Source organism: Nilaparvata lugens, chromosome 6, assembly GCF_014356525.2.
Source record: "Nilaparvata lugens isolate BPH chromosome 6, ASM1435652v1, whole genome shotgun sequence".
Classification (NCBI taxonomy): Eukaryota; Metazoa; Arthropoda; class Insecta; order Hemiptera; family Delphacidae; genus Nilaparvata; species Nilaparvata lugens.
In genome coordinates, this window is record NC_052509.1 from 49597234 (window position 1) to 49618198 (window position 20965).

General features: G+C 33.9%; 3 protein-coding genes across 29 annotated transcripts in view; 1 reads left to right on the forward strand and 2 right to left on the reverse strand.

Moving 5' to 3' along the window:
• Positions 1 to 967: 967 nt before the first annotated feature.
• LOC111050485 (SOSS complex subunit B homolog) lies at positions 968 to 4044 on the reverse strand. Of its 2 annotated transcripts, XR_002606049.2 has the most exons (3): positions 3886 to 4044; positions 3428 to 3497; positions 1758 to 1769 (listed from the first exon to the last, which is right to left on the reverse strand). XR_002606049.2 is itself a non-coding variant. In XM_022336823.2 (2 exons), exon 2 carries the CDS (start codon positions 1723 to 1725, stop codon positions 1063 to 1065), a length of 663 nt encoding a protein of 220 aa, XP_022192515.2. In that variant the 5' UTR covers positions 1726 to 1769; positions 3886 to 4023; the 3' UTR covers positions 968 to 1062. The 2 variants fall into 2 exon arrangements, 1 of the variants encoding a protein (XP_022192515.2); XM_022336823.2 differs by lacking the exon at positions 3428 to 3497 and having other exon boundaries at positions 968 to 1769; positions 3886 to 4023.
• A 58-nt stretch (positions 4045 to 4102) lies between these two features.
• Positions 4103 to 14538, forward strand: LOC111050486 (cytochrome c oxidase assembly factor 7 homolog). Its single transcript, XM_039431048.1, has 5 exons — positions 4103 to 4301; positions 5541 to 5707; positions 6323 to 6430; positions 8987 to 9139; positions 12089 to 14538. The coding sequence occupies exons 1-5, from the start codon at positions 4202 to 4204 to the stop codon at positions 12251 to 12253; spliced, it is 693 nt and encodes a 230-aa protein (XP_039286982.1). The 5' UTR covers positions 4103 to 4201; the 3' UTR covers positions 12254 to 14538.
• Positions 14539 to 15794: 1256 nt separating this feature from the next.
• The window catches only part of LOC111050492 (protein phosphatase 1 regulatory subunit 12A), a 146947-nt gene continuing 141776 nt past the window's right edge, over positions 15795 to 20965 (reverse strand). For 14 of the 26 annotated variants that reach the window (XM_039431073.1, XM_039431069.1, XM_039431068.1 and 11 more), the window contains 4 exons: positions 20458 to 20565; positions 19250 to 19336; positions 17791 to 17901; positions 15795 to 16058 (listed from right to left, as the gene is read on the reverse strand). In XM_039431073.1, coding sequence (XP_039287007.1) covers positions 17791 to 17901; positions 19250 to 19336; positions 20458 to 20565 — 306 coding nt within the window. In that variant the 3' untranslated portion in view covers positions 15795 to 16058. The remainder of the gene's footprint in view (positions 16059 to 17790; positions 17902 to 19249; positions 19337 to 20457; positions 20566 to 20965) is intronic. The other 12 variants (XM_039431066.1, XM_039431076.1, XM_039431075.1 and 9 more) reach the window with 1 other exon arrangement.

Here is a 20965-nt window from a genome sequence, read left to right on the forward strand (position 1 = left end):
TCAACGTTGTAACATTCATCCATTCAGGATATTATGTTATAATTTATGTTCAAATTATGTTATAATTTGATTGTTATATTGACATACAGTACCTAGTTAATAATGGTCTATAATGTTTCTAAGGTCTATTCAAAATTCAAATTCTTTATTTTCTGCATAAATACAATAACAAGAAATGTCTGTATATCGCAGTCGTCATAAGTACAAATATATACACATAGGTAACATGTTTTTTGTATTTAGTTAACATAATAAAAGATCAGAAAAAGTCAGCCAGACAAAAACTCATTCAACGAGTAAAACTCTCCTTCTACAACAAACTTTTTTTCAACAAAGCATCATTATTAATCGACTTCAAGCTATCTGGTAATTTATTATAAATTTTAATACCAGTGACATTTATATCCCCTTCAGACAGGGCAAGACGATGTTGGGGAAGTAGCAAATTATGACCATGTCTTGTAGAATAATTGTGACTAGCGCCTACAGTTGTAAAACGATCACCATTCCTTCTTATATATATATATATTATATATATATATATAATATATATATATATATATATATATATAATATATATATATATAACAGACCGATAAACGAGAAGACCATAAAATGTCATAATGCCAAGTCTGCTAAAAGTCCCTCTACATGTATGATATACTGGAAGGCCTTCTACAATTCGGATAGCACGCTTTTGTATCTTGAACACCTCATTGGAATGGGATGAGAACCCCCAAGCTATAATGGTTTCATTGGCAAGGAGTGAGTAAAAATGGACACACTTATTGTGACATTCACTGCACACAGGGACAATAGTAGCTTCTACTGATATGTACTTTTGACTTGCAGACATTTCCGATTCTGTATTCCCGCAGCAGCTAGTGGAAGCTACTACTGTCCCTGTGTGCAGCGTGCTTATGAAATAACATCAATGCTTTCCATACAACAAATGATGTATGTTTTCACCTGTATTGTATCTATTGTCTATGAATAAATGAAATGAAATGATGACAGTTTGAAGTGAATCGCACCGTAGAGTTGCACACTCCTAAAGTCAAATCATTGACGTCTCTCTGACCGCACTGTAGACGAGTTACGTTGTCCAGTCCTTCCCCCTCCCCCAGCTCCCGCTCCATCACCCCTCGATCCCGATTTCGACTTGTTGACGGCCGACAGAGGCACCTGCGCGGTCAGCTGTGGCGGCTCGTTACTGTACCGGCTGCCACTGTTCTTAACCGCGCTCGATTGATTTTGTGTCGGTTGATGTGAGGTTACCGTCGCTGCCGGGACCGAAGTGGGGGTTAACAATGATGGGGGCCGCCTCCCCCCAGCCCCATTCCCGCCGTTGGGGGGTCCACTAGACCCCCCTGACCCACCCATCAAACAAGGGTTGGGTTCGCTCATGTTGAGCTGTTCGTTGAAAACCATACAGAACTCGCCGATTTTGTTCAAATCGCCATTTTTGCCGGGGTAGAGTGTGAGACATGCGCGCCAAATTGACGCGTAGCCTTTGGTCATGCGCACTATGTCACCTGGCATCAACAGTTTGCCAGGCTCATCCCACAATGACATGTTGATGCAGGCTGTGGCGTCGGCCACCTTCAACGTCCGCACTTCCCGGTTGTCCTTCAATAAAGTCGGATTTCCCACTTCCAAAACTATGAACGTCAGATTCACGTTTTTCGAGTCGGGTCGTATATCTTTTATGTACATCGGCTCCATTTTCTTCTCCCACTTAAAACTTCCAATCTACGTGCAGAAAACACCTGTAAAGATAATAATTTATCTGAGTACCAATGATTAGCATTAAGAGGACTTTATTTACAAATATAGATACATAATTATAATACACATTAAATGCAAGAGATTGCTTGAATCAAATAAAACCTTAAAAGTGTTAGATTGCGTGAATCAAATGAAACCTTGAAAGTATATATTATTTATTTTGGAAATTAAGTGAAACTCACATTATTTATCATTTTTGACATAGTCTCGTTGCAGTTTTATGCAAGTGTTGGACCGCTTTGGAAGCGCATGGATACCACGTTTGAAGAACTCTTTTGGTTGTGCCTGTAGCCACTCGTGCACCACGGTTTTCACTTTTTCATCACTTTGGAAATGCTTGTCTTCCATTGCATCTTTAAGCTTTCCAAACACATGAAAGTCATTGGGGGCGAGATTTGGAGAATAAGGTGGGTGAATAAGGCATTCAAATTTTATATTCTGGATAGTTTGAAGAGAGAGACGGGCTGTATGTGGTCGGGCGTTGTCATGCTGTAACAACACAGCTGAAGTGAGATGTCCTCGACGTTTACTCCCGATTGCTGGCCTGAAGTTGATTTTTTAAGAGATTAGGATAAGAATTAATGTTTACTTTCATTCCCCTGTCAATGTAATGCTCCAAAATTACTCCGTTTACATCCCAGAAGAGAGTCAGCATGATTTTTTCTGCTGATCGCTGAGTTCGGAATTTTTTGATTTTGGCGATGAGCTATGGCGCCATTCCTTTTTTTTTGTTTCTGGTTGATACTAATATTTGTTTCTGGACTAACATGAATCAACATACTGTACTGTCATCATGTGATGAATTTCCATTGGTTTGACACCTTCACTGCTCAAGAAACGAATGTCTGATCGCTGATCTAATTCGGTGCATATTGATAATGGGGCGACCATATTGTAACTGAAGTCACCGCTAGATGGGTGTAGCAAGGTCACTGATGCACCTGGTGGTCATTGTGTGAGCTTCAACAAACATCCCTGCCAACTACCGGATCAATCCTACAACGTCTCGGAACTTTACATCACTTTTAAGGTTTTCATTTGATTCACCCTCGTATAATCCTAATTATGATACCCTACTATAATATGTGTTGGGATGAAGTTAATCCATTATTGATTTTTGATTTAAGATACATAACTTATTATATCTGGAATATTTATTCAATATAATGAGTTTAAAACTTGTGATTTTTTTGTGAGTATGATGATAGTTGGTGTTTTGAAGTTTGTCGCGGATGTAATTGCTCTGCCTCTATCTCATGTGCTCAATATAATTCTGCGTCACGGCTGTTTTTCTGATGCCCTGAAGTTATGCCGCACGATTCCTGCCTTCAAAAAGGTTACCCTAAGTCTATAAACAACTATAGACATAATATATGAATGATTCCTGTATTGGGTAAGGTGTTGGAGACCCTAATGAAGGAACAGCTTGTGTTCCACTTCGAGAGAAATCAGTCCTACTTGAAATCAGTCCTTACTTCCAGTCCTACTTGACTGGAAGAAAGCAGTGTACCTTCTTAAATTATTACTTAAATAGTTCCTAATGATTAAGTTATTCTGAAAAAACATGAATAAGTCATAGACTTTTGGGATGTGTTGAGAATTAAGAAAATTGGAAATAGAATGAACAATCCTTACTCACCTGATGAAATAACATTTATTCAGCAGCATTTGTTAAGGTTTAAAGTGATTTATGAAATGAATTTCAGGAACTGAAACAGAATTTCTGAATTGAAAAATAAAAAATGGGTAAAATTGCCGCACCAGCCCAACATCTTTTATTAAAAAAAATTATGGGTTCATAGAACTCATTTGGTTATCCTAAAATTGAAAATTATACTACATTAGAGTGATTGTAGCTTTTATTTCAGGGAATAAAATTAGAGTTTCAATCATAGGCTAAATATTAGCCTATCAGGCAAGATTTTGAAAAAAAATCGAATATTGTATCCTCATTTTTAAATGAATAATTTAATATTACCACAGACAACACGATGTGATATTACTATTTTTAATAACTGAGATAACAGGGGGAGCACACCGGCTAGAGCTTAGCCAATTTGTTTTGAAAGCAAATAAACTTTTACATTTTTGACTTACCTCTAACGTTTGAGAAAATTTATACCACAAAAAACTTCATAATATTATTATTATTCATGATCAATATGATCAATGATTACCCAAAGTTGGTTATGGAAAATGATGATTTTTTATAAAATAAAAGCAGAAACAGATCCCAGTCAGCTGAGCAAAAAACCATTGAGAGCAGAATTGAAACAGCTGATTAGAATTGGTAACAACATCAGCTGTTCGTGTTCACTAACGTCTTCGTGCTTGTCTTCTGAAGTTTAGGTTCGAGCGGTTGTGCTAAACAGTATTTTTAAATTTAGTTAAATGGATATTATTTGAATGTAATATGGCTTACAACTTTAAAGATAAAGAAGAGGTGGAACTTTTCCTAAAAAACTTGGGTATAGAATATAGGTTTGGATGCTTCTCCGAAAAAAAACCAGAAGGTGAGTGGATTTTTAGGTTAACTTGTAGCATCACAGACACAAATTTGTTTATTTGATCTATGGTAGCATGTATTAAAATATACAAGTTGATTAAATAAATTAAAATGTTACTTTTTTTATTTGTAAATTGGGTCATGTAAATAAAAATAGTTTTAATCCAGATACAAGCAAGGAATATTTTGAATGATTTTTAGGTTAACCGGTTCTTATCGTGTCCTCTGAGCATTATAAAATTTTGTTTTAAATTTTCAAATATATTCTCATAAACTTTAAAAAAATGAAAAATACTGAGGTTGGTTCTAGTTTTTTATTGTTAACATTTGAATAGCCTAGATTTTTTTAGATTCTTAGGCTAATTTTTATTACTATAGTGAGGTCCATGTTAAAATGACAGAGATTGATTAGCAATGGTATTGCTATCCTTGTTTATCATTTAACAAAGCGGATAGCGCTATCTCTTTCTCGCTTTGCTCTGTTGCCAGATCGTCTTTTAACAATGTAAAATTATTAATTAATTAACAAAATATTTCATCTTAATTATTATGCAAATTCATTTAATTGAAAAATATAATTTCTTGCTTAATAAAGTATAATTGATTATTTTAAACGAGAACTAACCGTTAATATTAAAAACAATAAATCTGTATCAGCTACGACTATAGAAAGCATTGACAAGACAGAGGATCGGCAACGTCTTTCTCCTATCTTTCTCTACTACCATTATAACGTGGACCCCACTATAGGTATAGTGAAGGACATCTTATTATGGCATTAAAGAAAAATAGAAGAACAGCGTTGTCAATTCTCTGCCTTGCCACTGCCTTTTGTAGAGGTAGAGAATAGCTGATACCAGTATAAATCATGATGTGATATTATCTGTTTATTCGTGTTAAATATTTAATTTGTCAAAAAAATAAATTTTTCAATGATTAATTAATACATTTTTATACAAGATTGAATATTTTTTAAATCAAGCATAATTTTTTTAATTAAGCATATTTCTACATTGTTGTAAGACGATCTGGCGACGTTGGGGAGGTAGGAAAGGATAGCGCTATCTGCTTTCTCACTAATCAAATACTTCCATTACAACGCCGACCTCACTACAGTCAATTCAACAAGAGTGTATACTTACTTTAAAAAACTTAGAAGTCTTATTATTCAACCAAATTATATCTACAGACCAGACATATCAATCAGTTGAGTAAACATAATCATTTACAATTTTTCTTTTTCCAGTTTGCCATCTATTGGGTGACTATGAGGAGAGTGTAAATAGCAACTTCAAAAGTGCATTTAAAATTTACAAAAATAATTGTGACACAAACGATCATGCACACAGTTGTTATAAAGCTGGTGGTTACTTTATGCAGGGCAAGGGTATACCAAAAATAGACGACTCCAAGGTAAGATTGTGTTTAAAGTTTGACGGTTGACTTTTCCTTAAGTACATAATTTATTATATATGAAATAACTTGATGCAATGGTTAGCAATGGATGAAAAACTTCATAAAAGGAATATCAGTATTGTATGATCTTCCTAAATCCAAGAATGGTTTATACAACATTAGATGAACAAAATCTAGACACTCAAGTTAATTTACAGGTTACGGTACTATTGATGAAAGTTAGCAAGCAATTTCAAGTGTTTTCGTAGAGGCTAGGTAAATCGCGATCAGGAAAAGTTCAAAAGTATTGGGCTAGTATTTATCTTATCCATTATTCATCAAAGTGGTCCAATCGCCCAATATTGGCCATATGAGTGAAAAAAGTAACGACAGATTTTTTGAAATTGGTATAATCAAATTATGATTGAAGGATAAATGAAATTATGATTGAAGGATAGATGAAAGAAAAAGATCTAACAGTGGAGAGATGAATGAATATTCTGCAACTAAATTTCCTCAAATAAATCGATTGGATACATGGGGATAGTATAACATAACTTTATTAATGGTGAAACTTTTTCAGTAGAATTCTGCAAAATTATTTGTAATCGTGTCGTGTTTCTGTTGTTTCAGGCCATAGATTATCTAGAAAAAGGCTGTAATTTAGGAAACGCACGAGCATGCTATCGGGGCGCAACTCTCATTGCCTATGGGCCGGACAAACTTAGGGACTACAATCAGGTTTGCCTAATATTTCTATTTTCTAAAAATTGTAACTGTAATTTAAAAATTCAATTTGATAAGTGATATTGTAGTTTTTGTATTCAGAACTTCAAAAGCCCATCTGAAAATCAATGTATTACCTATTGGAAAGGTTCACCAGCAAAGTAGTTGAAAATGTATTTTCTCCACCTACTGTCTAAAGTACTTACTTTACTCCCTGGAACATAATACTAAAGTGTCACTTTTTCGCTCTCGGTACTAAAAAACGGAAATACTCCCTAGGGAGGAAAAGTAAGTAATATGGGGAGTCCGATCTCACTAGACGTCAAATCTGCAAAACCGTAGAAACCAATCCGAAAAAGTAACTCCATTATTTTTAATAACATGGGGAGCATCTCTATTTTAAAAACTTACATTGGAAATAGGTTAGAAGGTCTCAGATGAGGAAACATAATAGAGTAGTCATTGAGCCAACTAAATTAAATACCTCAACCAGAAATATGATCAACATATGAAATATATATGTTTGTATGCTAAAATTATCTATTACATACTTCATATTAGTATACTATAAAAATTTAAAAGTATTTTTGACGTGACAACGTCTTATAAATTGGTTTGCCGGGAGACACTTCAAGAAACTGCGTTACGTTCCCACGTTATGCGCTCACAATGAGAGCGAGTGAGAGCGTTCGTTTCGGTTCACGGTCGTCTGGAAAGAGCACGAATAGGAGCAGTGGCGAGCAATGCCGCACCAACCCGAAGGCATTCACCTGGAGAGAGAGTGAAACGGAGCAGTCAACCTGCGCAGGCGCCGCAAGCAATCTCCTGCGACTGCGCCACTAATTAAAAATGTCAAGTCAATGGTTGTCTCTCTCGCTCTTAGGTGGGCGCGGGCTAACCATGCCCGAGTGGAAGGGACGCGTGCCTCTCACTCACTCTCATTGTGAGTTATTATTTCATCCTTCTTCCTACTATACGAATGAATATTCACATTAAAATTATTTTACCACTCAAAGTCGTTGTCACGTAAAACTTTCGCCCGTATACCGACTTTACAGGCAACCATGCAATTTTTTTATATTCCATGTTATTCAAAATACCAGCCAACAAATATTTCCCATTAACTATTCAAATTTGGAACGCAAACATGTAGATCAAACAATGAGTCGGCCATTGTTGTTACAACTTTTGCCGACAGATAGCGTATAGCGCTGTTGTCGGCGAATTGTGATTACTTAATTGTGTTTAATTTTTAGGTTATGTTGTAACACATTGACACTGGTCACGTAAGTTTTTAAAATTATTTTATTTGCAGTTTTTATAAAAATGTAGGTGGCGGAAAAATGCTGTGTATATCACAAGTGAAAAATGTTTTTTTCTCCCTCGGAGAAATTGTTGCCCTCGGCTTCGCCTCGGGCATCAATCTTTCCCTTCAGGGAGAAAAAAGGGCATTTTTCACTCTAGATATACAAATAACTATTTTTATACTCTTGTCATTATATTTGGTACTAGAAGAAGGCTTTCCATTTATTCGAACAGTTTCAATGTTCTTTAATAGTATGTGACAAGAGATACTGCTTTCTTGGTTTTTGCTTTTTCTTTTAACCATATTTTTAATAATCATATTTATCAAATTGATTCATATGTAGGTGTAAACAAGAATCGAATTAATTAACATTTATATTATTTCTTTAATTTCTACTCTTCTTTTTCTTTTTAAGATGTGAATAAGCTTTCATTCCATTTTTCTTTTCTCTCTCATTTCTCTTATTTTATTCTTTCCTCTCTCTTTTTCATAACATTATCTACCTTGATCATCTTAATATCTACATTCTCTCTTAGTATAATTATATTTTTACATTTCACAGCGAACTATTTTTATTTGTAATACTTTTTATTTGACTATGTATTGTAATCCTGTTTAGTGCAATGGGTATATCAATACCTAGCACGTCATAATAGAATCAATAAAAAATCAATCTCTCTTTTTCTCTGCATTCCCAAGAGCTTTGTTCCGGAAGGCGGAATCTATCAATTAAATGAAGATAACTTCAATCTCTGGTTGACAAGGATGCGGCTGTTGCTGGTACAACCCTAAGCTGCTACAATGCAACTGTTTTTCTTTTCTGATCATGTATATAATCTGTGTATTATGGAATGTACAAATATAGCTAGTGTCTCGAACTATAGTCTGTGTAAAATAAGTTGAGACTTGGCCCTCCATCCGAAGAAATGACAGGGTTGCCAATTCGTGTAAAATTGCAACTTTCTCAAATTTCGAATACAACGTCAGAATTGTATGTAGAATATCATTTCCAATTTTATCATAAAAGTTAAATTTCCTTTTAATCCTTCAACCCTGAAACATTTTTAGCACTACTAGGATATCGGGGATGATATTCTAAATTCAATTCTGACGTTGTATTCGAAATTTGAGAAAGTTGCAATTTTACACGATTTCGGCAACCCTGTAATTTCTTCGGATGGAGGGCCAAGTCTCTACTTGTTTTACACAAACTATAATTACTGTATATTGAGTTGATAATGAATGTGCTGGGCTGGGTGTTGCAGGGCCTGGAAATGTTCGACAAGGCGTGCAGTGCGGAGATCGCGGATGCGTGCTTCGCGCTGAACACGTTCTACCTGTTCGGCTCGAAGGACCACAACGTCGCCAAGGACAGCGCGAAAGCGGCACAGTACGCGACACGCGGCTGCGAACTCAACCACCTCGGCTGCTGCTCCAACCTCAGTCAGATGTACCGGCGCGGCGACGGCGTCTTTATTAATGGTGAAACTTTTTCAGTAGAATTCTGCAAAATTATTTGTAATCGTGTCGTGTTTCTGTTGTTTCAGGCCATAGATTATCTAGAAAAAGGCTGTAATTTAGGAAACGCACGAGCATGCTATCGGGGCGCAACTCTCATTGCCTATGGGCCGGACAAACTTAGGGACTACAATCAGGTTTGCCTAATATTTCTATTTTCTAAAAATTGTAACTGTAATTTAAAAATTCAATTTGATAAGTGATATTGTAGTTTTTGTATTCAGAACTTCAAAAGCCCATCTGAAAATCAATGTATTACCTATTGGAAAGGTTCACCAGCAAAGTAGTTGAAAATGTATTTTCTCCACCTACTGTCTAAAGTACTTACTTTACTCCCTGGAACATAATACTAAAGTGTCACTTTTTCGCTCTCGGTACTAAAAAACGGAAATACTCCCTAGGGAGGAAAAGTAAGTAATATGGGGAGTCCGATCTCACTAGACGTCAAATCTGCAAAACCGTAGAAACCAATCCGAAAAAGTAACTCCATTATTTTTAATAACATGGGGAGCATCTCTATTTTAAAAACTTACATTGGAAATAGGTTAGAAGGTCTAAGCTCAGATGAGGAAGCATAATAGAGTAGTCATTGTGCCAACTAAATTAAATACCTCAACCAGAAATATGATCAACATATGAAATATATATGTTTGTATGCTAAAATTATCTATTACATACTTCATATTAGTATACTATAAAAATTTAAAAGTATTTTTGACGTGACAACGTCTTATAAATTGGTTTGCCGGGAGACACTTCAAGAAACTGCGTTACGTTCCCACGTTATGCGCTCACAATGAGAGCGAGTGAGAGCGTTCATTTCGGTTCACGGTTGTCTGGAAAGAGCACGAATAGGAGCAGTGGCGAGCAATGCCGCACCAACCCGAAGGCATTCACCTGGAGAGAGAGTGAAACGGAGCAGTCAACCTGCTCAGGCGCCGCAAGCAATCTCCTGCGACTGCGCCACTAATTAAAAATGTCAAGTCAATGGTTGTCTCTCTCGCTCTTAGGTGGGCGCGGGCTAACCATGCCCGAGTGGAAGGGACGCGTGCCTCTCACTCACTCTCATTGTGAGTTATTATTTCATCCTTCTTCCTACTATACGAATGAATATTCACATTAAAATTATTTTACCACTCAAAGTCGTTGTCACGTAAAATTTTCGCCCGTATACCGACTTTACAGGCAACCATGCAATTTTTTTATATTCCATGTTATTCAAAATACCAGCCAACAAATATTTCCCATTAACTATTCAAATTTGGAACGCAAACATGTAGATCAAACAATGAGTCGGCCATTGTTGTTACAACTTTTGCCGACAGATAGCGTATAGCGCTGTTGTCGGCGAATTGTGATTACTTAATTGTGTTTAATTTTTAGGTTATGTTGTAACACATTGACACTGGTCACGTAAGTTTTTAAAATTATTTTATTTGCAGTTTTTATAAAAATGTAGGTGGCGGAAAAATGCTGTGTATATCACAAGTGAATAATATTTTTTTCTCCCTCGGAGAAATTGTTGCCCTCGGCTTCGCCTCGGGCATCAATCTTTCCCTTCAGGGAGAAAAAAGGGCATTTTTCACTCTAGATATACAAATAACTATTTTTATACTCTTGTCATTATATTTGGTACTAGAAGAAGGCTTTCCATTTATTCGAACAGTTTCAATGTTCTTTAATAGTATGTGACAAGAGATACTGCTTTCTTGGTTTTTGCTTTTTCTTTTAACCATATTTTTAATAATCATATTTATCAAATTGATTCATATGTAGGTGTAAACAAGAATCGAATTAATTAACATTTATATTATTTCTTTAATTTCTACTCTTCTTTTCTTTTTAAGATGTGAATAAGCTTTCATTCCATTTTTCTTTTCTCTCTCATTTCTCTTATTTTATCCTTTCCTCTATCTTTTTCATAACATTATCTACCTTGATCATCTTAATATCTACATTCTCTCTTAGTATAATTATATTTTTACATTTCACAGCGAACTATTTTTATTTGTAATACTTTTTATTTGACTATGTATTGTAATCCTGTTTAGTGCAATGGGTATATCAATACCTAGCACGTCATAATAGAATCAATAAAAAATCAATCTCTCTTTCTCTCTGCATTCCCAAGAGCTTTGTTCCGGAAGGCGGAATCTATCAATTAAATGAAGATAACTTCAATCTCTGGTTGACAAGGATGCGGCTGTTGCTGGTACAACCCTAAGCTGCTACAATGCAACTGTTTTTCTTTTCTGATCATGTATATAATCTGTGTATTATGGAATGTACAAATATAGCTAGTGTCTCGAACTATAGTCTGTGTAAAATAAGTTGAGACTTGGCCCTCCATCCGAAGAAATGACAGGGTGCCAATTCGTGTAAAATTGCAACTTTCTCAAATTTCGAATACAACGTCAGAATTGTATGTAGAATATCATTTCCAATTTTATCATAAAAGTTAAATTTCCTTTTAATCCTTCAACCCTGAAACATTTTTAGCACTACTAGGATATCGGGGATGATATTCTAAATTCAATTCTGACGTTGTATTCGAAATTTGAGAAAGTTGCAATTTTACACGATTTCGGCAACCCTGTAATTTCTTCGGATGGAGGGCCAAGTCTCTACTTGTTTTACACAAACTATAATTACTGTATATTGAGTTGATAATGAATGTGCTGGGCTGGGTGTTGCAGGGCCTGGAAATGTTCGACAAGGCGTGCAGTGCGGAGATCGCGGATGCGTGCTTCGCGCTGAACACGTTCTACCTGTTCGGCTCGAAGGACCATAACGTCGCCAAGGACAGCGCGAAAGCGGCACAGTACGCGACACGCGGCTGCGAACTCAACCACCTCGGCTGCTGCTCCAACCTCAGTCAGATGTACCGGCGCGGCGACGGCGTCCACAAGGACCAAAAGCTGGCCGACAGGTTCATGCTCAAAGCTAAGGACATTGAGCGCCAGGAGAGCACTACCATCGATTTCGAACTGGGTCTCCGGTCGGGCTCTAGCTGACTTGTAATATATTTCTGTAGATATGATTGAAAATTGATTCATAGATATAGTGTCTCAATAGATTTGTAAATACAGTTTGATAGATGTCAATATTAGTGAATGGTTTTGTGAATAATGAACACAGTGTAATTTGGTTATAGCGCCCTCGGCTGTAGCGACAACACGGATATAACGTCATTTATTTACAGGTTACTTATTACTATAAGTAATTTACATTGTGAAAACCACGGATTTATTGTCCGTAAAATATAAACCTTCTTATACAATACCAAGAAAATTGGGCCGAGAACTGAGCAGATGAGAGAGATGAACGAGAGGAGAACTGATAGACTTGAGTTTTTAGCTTAGATTCAGTTATACATACTTGTTAAAGTATATGAATTTCCTAAATTACCTTTAAAAAGTGTGTTTTCCGTATAAAAACTTGTTTTTAACTTCCTTGGTTTAAAATGTAAGATTTTAAAACATCTTCTATAGAGTCATTAAATGTGTGTTCCCTAAAATGGCGTTATAACCAAGTTCCACTGTAGTAAACTCAAAGCTTGAATTATAGCTAAAGACATTGATTATGTTAGGTGTGGTGTTGTGGAAAATGAATATTAAGCTCGAAGCTTGAATTATATATAGCTAAGGAAGTTAGAAGCTAACACTGGATTCCCACATATCAGTGTCTGGTACAGTGAGCATATTATTTCTATTTGTTATTGCTTCACCGGATGGCTGAGTTGGAATATAATTCTTGACCGAGCGAAGTGAGGTCTAAGATTCAAGTCGACGGTTTTGCATTTCTCTTTATGTTCCGCATTTACAGCGAAACGCAGCAATAGATTTTCATGAACTTTGAAAGGTATGTTCCTTTTTGAATTTCGCGTCGACGTATACATATGGTTTTTTTGAAATTTGGCATTTTAAGGATAATATTCAAGAGGAAAAGGAGTCTCCTTTGAACGCCAATATTACCGTAAAAATCAACTTTAGAATTATTCATAAATCAGCTGTCTAGTGGACCCGTTCAAAAACATCGAACATCTTGAAAATTCATCTTACCTTCAACGTTAGTAGACAGTTCTTTCCATAAGTTGAGGCCATGATTCTAGTTTTGAGTTATTGATAGAAAACATTTTTCTTTTTTAATCTGATGATTAAAATTGCAAAAAATATTATTGAAAAGAAATTGATTTCTAAAATCATGAAACGTTAGAAATGAAGTCTGTAGGAAATCAGAATTATGGTAGTTTATTTTATTAATATCAACACACCGATTTTTCGCCAACACGAAAACACAGAATGTTCTCTGATGGGTTGATTGGATTGGCTTATCGACGGCAGACAGACCTGATAAAAGCGCTCATACTCACATTCCGGGACGGCACGTCACGGCACGATAGGACAGAAAGCTCTTTGTTTATTTAGAATTTTTTCTAGACATTTTTAATTGATAAATTATTTATTAATTTTGAGAAAAAATAACAACAGGTCAATGTAACTTACTGAGCGCGAGGTCTACTGTTCACAGAACTACTAGTATTTTCACTGTACCGGTCACTGACTGACACTGATATGTGGGAATTCGCCACAAGCGTGATTTCCACATATCAGTGACAGTCAAAAAGATCGACACAGTAAAGATATAATTCCCATGAGTTCTTATTGGACTGTTCCCACTCAGCATGTCCAAGCGGTATGAATAGTCTCATTAGAACTTATATAAACAATATTCTCACTGTAACGATCACACTGTCACTGATATGGGAATCCTGGTTTAGCTTCTAACTTAATCAATGTCCTTAGATATTATCACTTAGATAATTATATCACTGTTGTGAATGGTGTTGAGAATAAAATTGGTGCGTTTGCAAGCTAGTGACATTGAGTTGTTGAACGAATTACTAAAATCGTTCTGCTTATTGTTCACGAAAGTGTGCTTGGCTGAGACAGTTGTTGAAATAATTTATCAATACACCTCCAAGTCTTACAACAGACCTGTGAATGTGCGTTTGTTGGGCGCAACTTTTCGATTTACCTTTGCGACTTAAAAAAGTGGATGCCTCTTAACATGAACAAGTAGTGAGGCCGGTTAGGAAAAATTAACAAAAATAAATTGTATACTGGAAGCTAGGGACATTGAGTAAACAAGATGATATAATAATTGCATTAATAAAGTATATATTACTAAGATTCATTTTATGTAGTTTCTGTTGTTGAAAGATTTTAACTGTTATATCTGAACATTATGAAATAATGATGAGTAAATGTTGCCAATTTTATTATATGCCTCACTTGTATCTTACGATCTTTTATTTCATACCAATATAGTGAGGTCCACGTTATAATGGCAGTGGATAAAGATAGAAGAATAGCGATGCCGATTCTCTGTATCAATTAATTATATTTATACACTGTCAAAAACATAATTGGCATCGTTGTGGACCTAGAAAAGGATAGTTTCAAAACCACCGGCTTTGTCGAATGATAGACAAGGATAGCAAAACCAAAGTTGATCAAATACTGTCATTATAACGTGGACTTCACTATAGCCTATCTACCAAACTTGATAATCCATTCAGAAATATCAAAAATTAGTTTTTCTATAAAAACCAGAATTATCTCAGATTTGGTGAAAGTCGCATCATAGATAGAGCTTGAACTGAGAAATGTCGAGGCCAAATTTGGCGGCCATATTTTTGAACGGTAGCGAATTTTGCAAATACGATTGCAGATTCGTGTTCCTCGCATCGAGGAACCCATTTATGTGAAATGTTCAGCCATGTTTAGAAATTTCACTAAAATGAACGTATCTCCTGAACAGATTAGTGTATTTTCTTTCAACATATGCCTGAGTTTGTCTCTTCAAGATCTATAATTTGATACCAAATTTGGCGCCCTTAGCTACTATAAAGAATTACTTATGGAGCTGCAAACATCAAATTTTCAAAAGGCTCTCCTAAACGGTAGCGAATTTTGGAAATTTCCTGAAAAAATCCATCATATACCTAAGTTTGCCTCTTCAACATCTATCATTTGATACCTGAATCAAAAAGCATCAGTAAGCAATTTCCAGCCATGTGTGGATTTCAACATTTCTACAAAATGGCCTTGCAATTTAATTTCCAATTTTCAGAAATTGGATGATAACTTACTGAGTATCAAGTTTTTTATACTGTGTAGACAGGAATCGTTTTGAAATGAAAACCATTTATCAAAATAAAGCTTGACTAGTTTTATTTCATTATTCATTTCAAATTTATATTTTCAAAAAGATAGTTATATTTATATAAAAAGTTCATAAACAAATATTTTTACGATCGACAACAAACACTTATAATAAAATATAAACAAAATTAATGCAGTAATCACTAACAGAAGTATTATTGAATAGAGAAGATATGGATAGTGATAGTATTCGTTTATACACATATTTACTAACGTTTGTACAGTTTATGTACTCGACAAGCTCTTGTTTCAACTACAAGATCAACAGAAACATAATCATAACAATGCTAAGCTTCATAAAAATAATTACAGGCTATGTGAATATGAATGATGATTGAAGATCATAATAATGATATATTATGTTGAAGGTGGTGGTTGGATAGTTAAAATAAATAATACCAATAATATTATTCTCAACAAAACTGACAACGATTACAAAACTGAATAATAATTAATTAAATTACACGAATAACAGTAGTGAGAACAGGAGCAGAGTGAAGTGGGGTCATTTGGAGAGTTTGCTTATCACCCTGATGAGGGCTCCGTTCTCGTCCTTCAACTTTTGGTTGTCGTTTCTCAGCTGGATCAGTTGCTGAAACCACAACATCGAAATTAGCACTCCAACATTAGACTGTGTAGATATATTATTAAAGATAAAGGATAAATAAATATTGAGATATCGTCATGATTTAAAAAAAGAGACAAAAATAAAATCCACTAGACAGTACAAAGCGTCGCTATAGATACAATATGTTGCAAATCGAATAATCATTGTAAATGAAATAGTCAATAATCAAGTTTGGTAACAAGAACAGGTTAGACTATCTACTACGTATAGTGATAGTCAGCATCTGATTAACATTGGTTTGCTATACAATGAACATTTTCAAGATACCTGAAACCTGGGCTACTCACAATGATCAATTTTATTTATTCATCATAGCTACAAATCATTGCAAATTAAAAAGTATAAGGATTCAATTGGAACCAATTTTCTAAATTTGAACTTTGATCCACAAGAACACTAATGTTTCCCAACCGTTTAGTGAACCAATAGAAGCATTTGACGTTAAGAAGCAATGAATTTGATCTTTACTAAAGAATTATAAGGATTATTTATTGGAAACAAAAACCACTATCAAAAAAGTCCAGCATTGTATCACAGTACTGTATACCTATATATTGAAAAGGTTTCATATAATTTAGTCAAAAACGATTCTAATTTTATCAATAATAGAAGAAACCTTATAGAATTATATTATTCAGAATTACTTCAGACCTGCTAGAAGTTGAAATTTTTTTCCCCCATTCAGCTGAGGAAGATTTTAATTTGATAGATAGCAGAAAAACTTGAATAATAATTGAAGAGTAATAATTTAACAAGCAAAACCCACTCCTATTGGTCAAAGTAATAGGACGGTATATTTTATAGATTTAATGGATAATAATAAACACGTAAATCCTTCTACTAAAATAAAAACACATCAACCAAGCAAACCCTACATAATGTATAAGAACAAAATAAATGTAAAAATCATGCTATAGTCATTAATGAACAATTTTTGGACATAGGTTTGAATTTTTTTCACAAAACTTCAATTTTGATTTCCATCAGGAGCTGCGATATTAATTAACTAGAAATATTTCAATTATTAATGACTAGCAGTCTAATTTTTGTAGAACTTGATTTATAAGTTGGTCATTTTGACAATGAGATATTTAAGCGAGATCTGGAACTAGAAGATGACCTTCCCATGATCTCTTTGTCAAAAATGAGTAAATTATTATGAATCAAGTTTCTAAAAAAGACTCAAGGTTCAAGAACTTCATAATATTGAAAACTTCACACAGTTGAAAATCGACTATCCAACTATTTTTAAGCGTTTTGTGTCTTGTAAGCATAATTATTTATAATTGATGAGTAAATTTATTAATTTAGTGATAAAGACAATTTCAAACTGTGTCAATTGAATATAATATTAGAAATTTAGAAATAATTGCAGGATGGCAAATGAATCAATGGTTGTAAGATATATTCAAACTTTTGCGGTAGCATTAGAACGTCGGTTAGGAGTTTTTTAAAAGCTTTGGTTTTTTGGAGATGCACTCATGGAAAAGCAATTAACACTTCTTAAAACGATATTATCAAAACGAAATAGAGAACAACGAAGACACAACAATGTAACAGTGAGATTAGTGCCACTATTTTGAGAGAGAGAGAAATAAGTGCGCTAATAGGAGGACAAGAAACAGAAAGAGAGAACAAACTGAGTAGAGGTTACAAACTGCGTTTGCATGCCAAACGGTCCATGTCCATGTTTTACCTATTTATGAGCGGCCGCATTAACTGAGGCGGTCAGTTTTGACACGACACGCGTCAAGGCACGGTTTTCAGCTCGCAATCTTTCGTTTTCAGCTTTCAGCTTTTGAAACAGCTGCAAACGTAACCAAACCTATTACACTGATCTTCCCCAACACTTCTGACGCTACACGTGTGAGGTGATATGACACGTGTTAGTGTGGGTGACTACGATGTTTTGGATCCTATTTTCTCTTACAAGGTTTTTATATTCAAGGTTCGCTAATATTTCAAACCATTGGAAGTCATTTCATTTGTTTGACTAAAATGCCTTTGTATACGTTTCATTCAGAAGTCAGATAAGATCATTTTAGGAATCAAATTGTATTATTTTAATGATTTATTATTTAATTATTTATTCAATATAAAAGTATTATAAAATCAATCCAAAAAAATGGTTTCACCCTTATAAAAAACGAATCAAAAATGTTTTCCATCAGTAGACTATTATTCACAAATTAAATTTATTATAAATCCACAAATCCCTGATTAATTTTACCAAACTTGCATTTTAATAAATTTTAAGCATTTTAATTTACATAATAAAATTTGCATTTTAATGATAGTGTTGCTCTCTATCATTTTAATGGTATAGAGCAGTGCATGTGACTATGATTCAACAAAAACTAAAACTGATCCTCAACATAAATCAAGCAAAATCTATATGAATAAATTGAAATTATATAACAATTGGAACTTGTGAATATAACTTTATGCAGCGCAGAAGCTCAGCTGAGCATTCGATGATGAAAATTTACACTACTTTACAGGTATAATATGGTTTCAAATTAATTATAATTTACAACTTGGTATATTTAAATTATTTTTAATCAATTAAACTGATAATCAACATACATATTAAGTAAAATTAATTACATAAAGAAAAAGGAGAAAATAGATTAATAAGAAATTTTATTTACGTCTAGATTTATTGTGAGGTTGGGGTTTTTGTAATTTTGAAGAGGAATCTATTTTATTAAAATTCAGTGTATGAGGTTGGATGTTGCTATTAGAGGGAGCATAAAAATTGTACTAGCTAAAATAACATTTGTGAATATTTAAAAAATGTGAAACAGATTTACATTGAACTTAGGTACAGAATGTGAAGAAAATAAATTCTAGACATAATGATTTTATCGGATCAGTTGAATGCATGCGATATAGTGCAGCTCAATCACCTTAATTGCATTGAAAGTCAAATAAGAAATTTGGGAGAAATATACGTTTATTTCTGAATTTAAGGGCCCTTGATCAATAAATTACAGTTTAAAAATTGTAAATGATTAATCGGTTTGGTAACAATTATTGCAAACAAGAAGATTGTGCTATTTGACTTTCAAGTGGAATTTCCTACATCATCCCTTGCCAACATTCTATCAACTCCCACCACCCGAAAAAACTAAATTAATTATAAACCAACTCACCTTCAGTTCTTCCTCCATTTCTGAGAGTTTCCTCTCCATAGCTCTCCTCTCCCGTTTCTCCATCTCGGAGAGAGACACTTTTGTCGACTAGAAATCGAAAAAACAACCATCAACCAATTAGCAAAACCAAAGTGAAACAAATAATTATTGTTACTAAATTTCCTTCTCAATCATTGCCATATGTTCTATACAGAGATTCACTTTAAACTGTCAGTATTTCTTATACTGTAACTTCAATTAATCACGTTCAAAAAATACTGGCAGTTGAAAGTGACTCAACTGCAACACCACAGAAAGAATTAATAAATGTGTGGAAAAGTTAGTTTTTTTCATCTATAATCTATAATATAATAAAGGAAAGAATCGTCTTAAAGCCGTAGGGATACGAAATTTACGAATGACGCATCATGACGTCTGGACTACTCAACTGATTTACTTGAAATTTTGCATATAGATTCACAGAAGATGGTTATAGGCCTATTTTAAATTTTTCAAGATTTCAGTTTTTTAATTAGACACTTGCGGAGTACGGGTTACCTGCTGCTATTCATAAATAAAATAGTCTATAAAAAATGTTAAACCAATAATAATGTCTAAGAAAGACACGCAACTTGTCGACTACAAATAACGAGAGCCTTTAAAAAATATGCACAATATCAAATAGACTGTAAACCAAATAATGATTTAATACCAGCATTTAATGATAAGTAATACCAGCATTTTCATTGATCAGAAAGTAATAATAATTCTGATTAGTTGTTGTCTCTGTGCTTTAGTATATTTGTAAACTTCAATTGTGATTATTTTGTTTCTAACTTTGTTTCAGTGGGAGGGTGAAGCTGATGACAAACTAAAGTCAACTCATGACATACTTCATTTATTATTTTGTACATTCTTATCGATAACCAATAAATTATTATTTCTGCAAAAGAAATTTTGATCTAGCTTCTAAATCCTACTTGTGAAATAAATATTTTTGCAATAATTCCCATTACAATTATATATTAATGCTACATAATAATGTACTACCTGTAATATTTAAATGTTATCGTAAAAATCAATGAAATGTTTCTATGAATTGCAATTCCATTTGTAGTGATGAAAAGTATTCATTCATTAATTTGAGTAAGATTTTTAGTTCTGCCCAAACTTCACCCAATCAAACAATTATAAATTGGATAAAAACTAACTTGTTATGAATTACTTACATTATTTGTGGTGTTTTCCAACCGCGATTTAACGTCTTGCAGATCTCCTTCAGTCTTCCGTAATTTTTCTCTTAACCTCTCATTTTCCAGACTTGTTTCTTCATACAACTGCAAAAATTAACAAAAACTTAAAAATTGCAATCTGAAAAATATAATCGATTTAAAACAATGAAATTTATCGATTCAAGATACTAATACCATACCGTATTATTTTGCCCACCAAATTAGATTAATTTTACTTGAATGTCTTATTTGTTATTTCCATTTGTGCAATGGACAAATAATAGAATTAAATTGTGAATTTCAATGAAAAGGAGAAGTATATAAAAACAAATTATTATACTTGGAGAAAAAATTAAAGAAATAAGTAAAAAAATATAATTTATCTTACTGCAATTGAGTAAACGAAATCCAACACATAACATGAAACAAAGAGATATAGATACGATTTTAAGAACGAAATTCGATCAAAATAAACAAATCCAAATCACCTCCAACCATATCAATG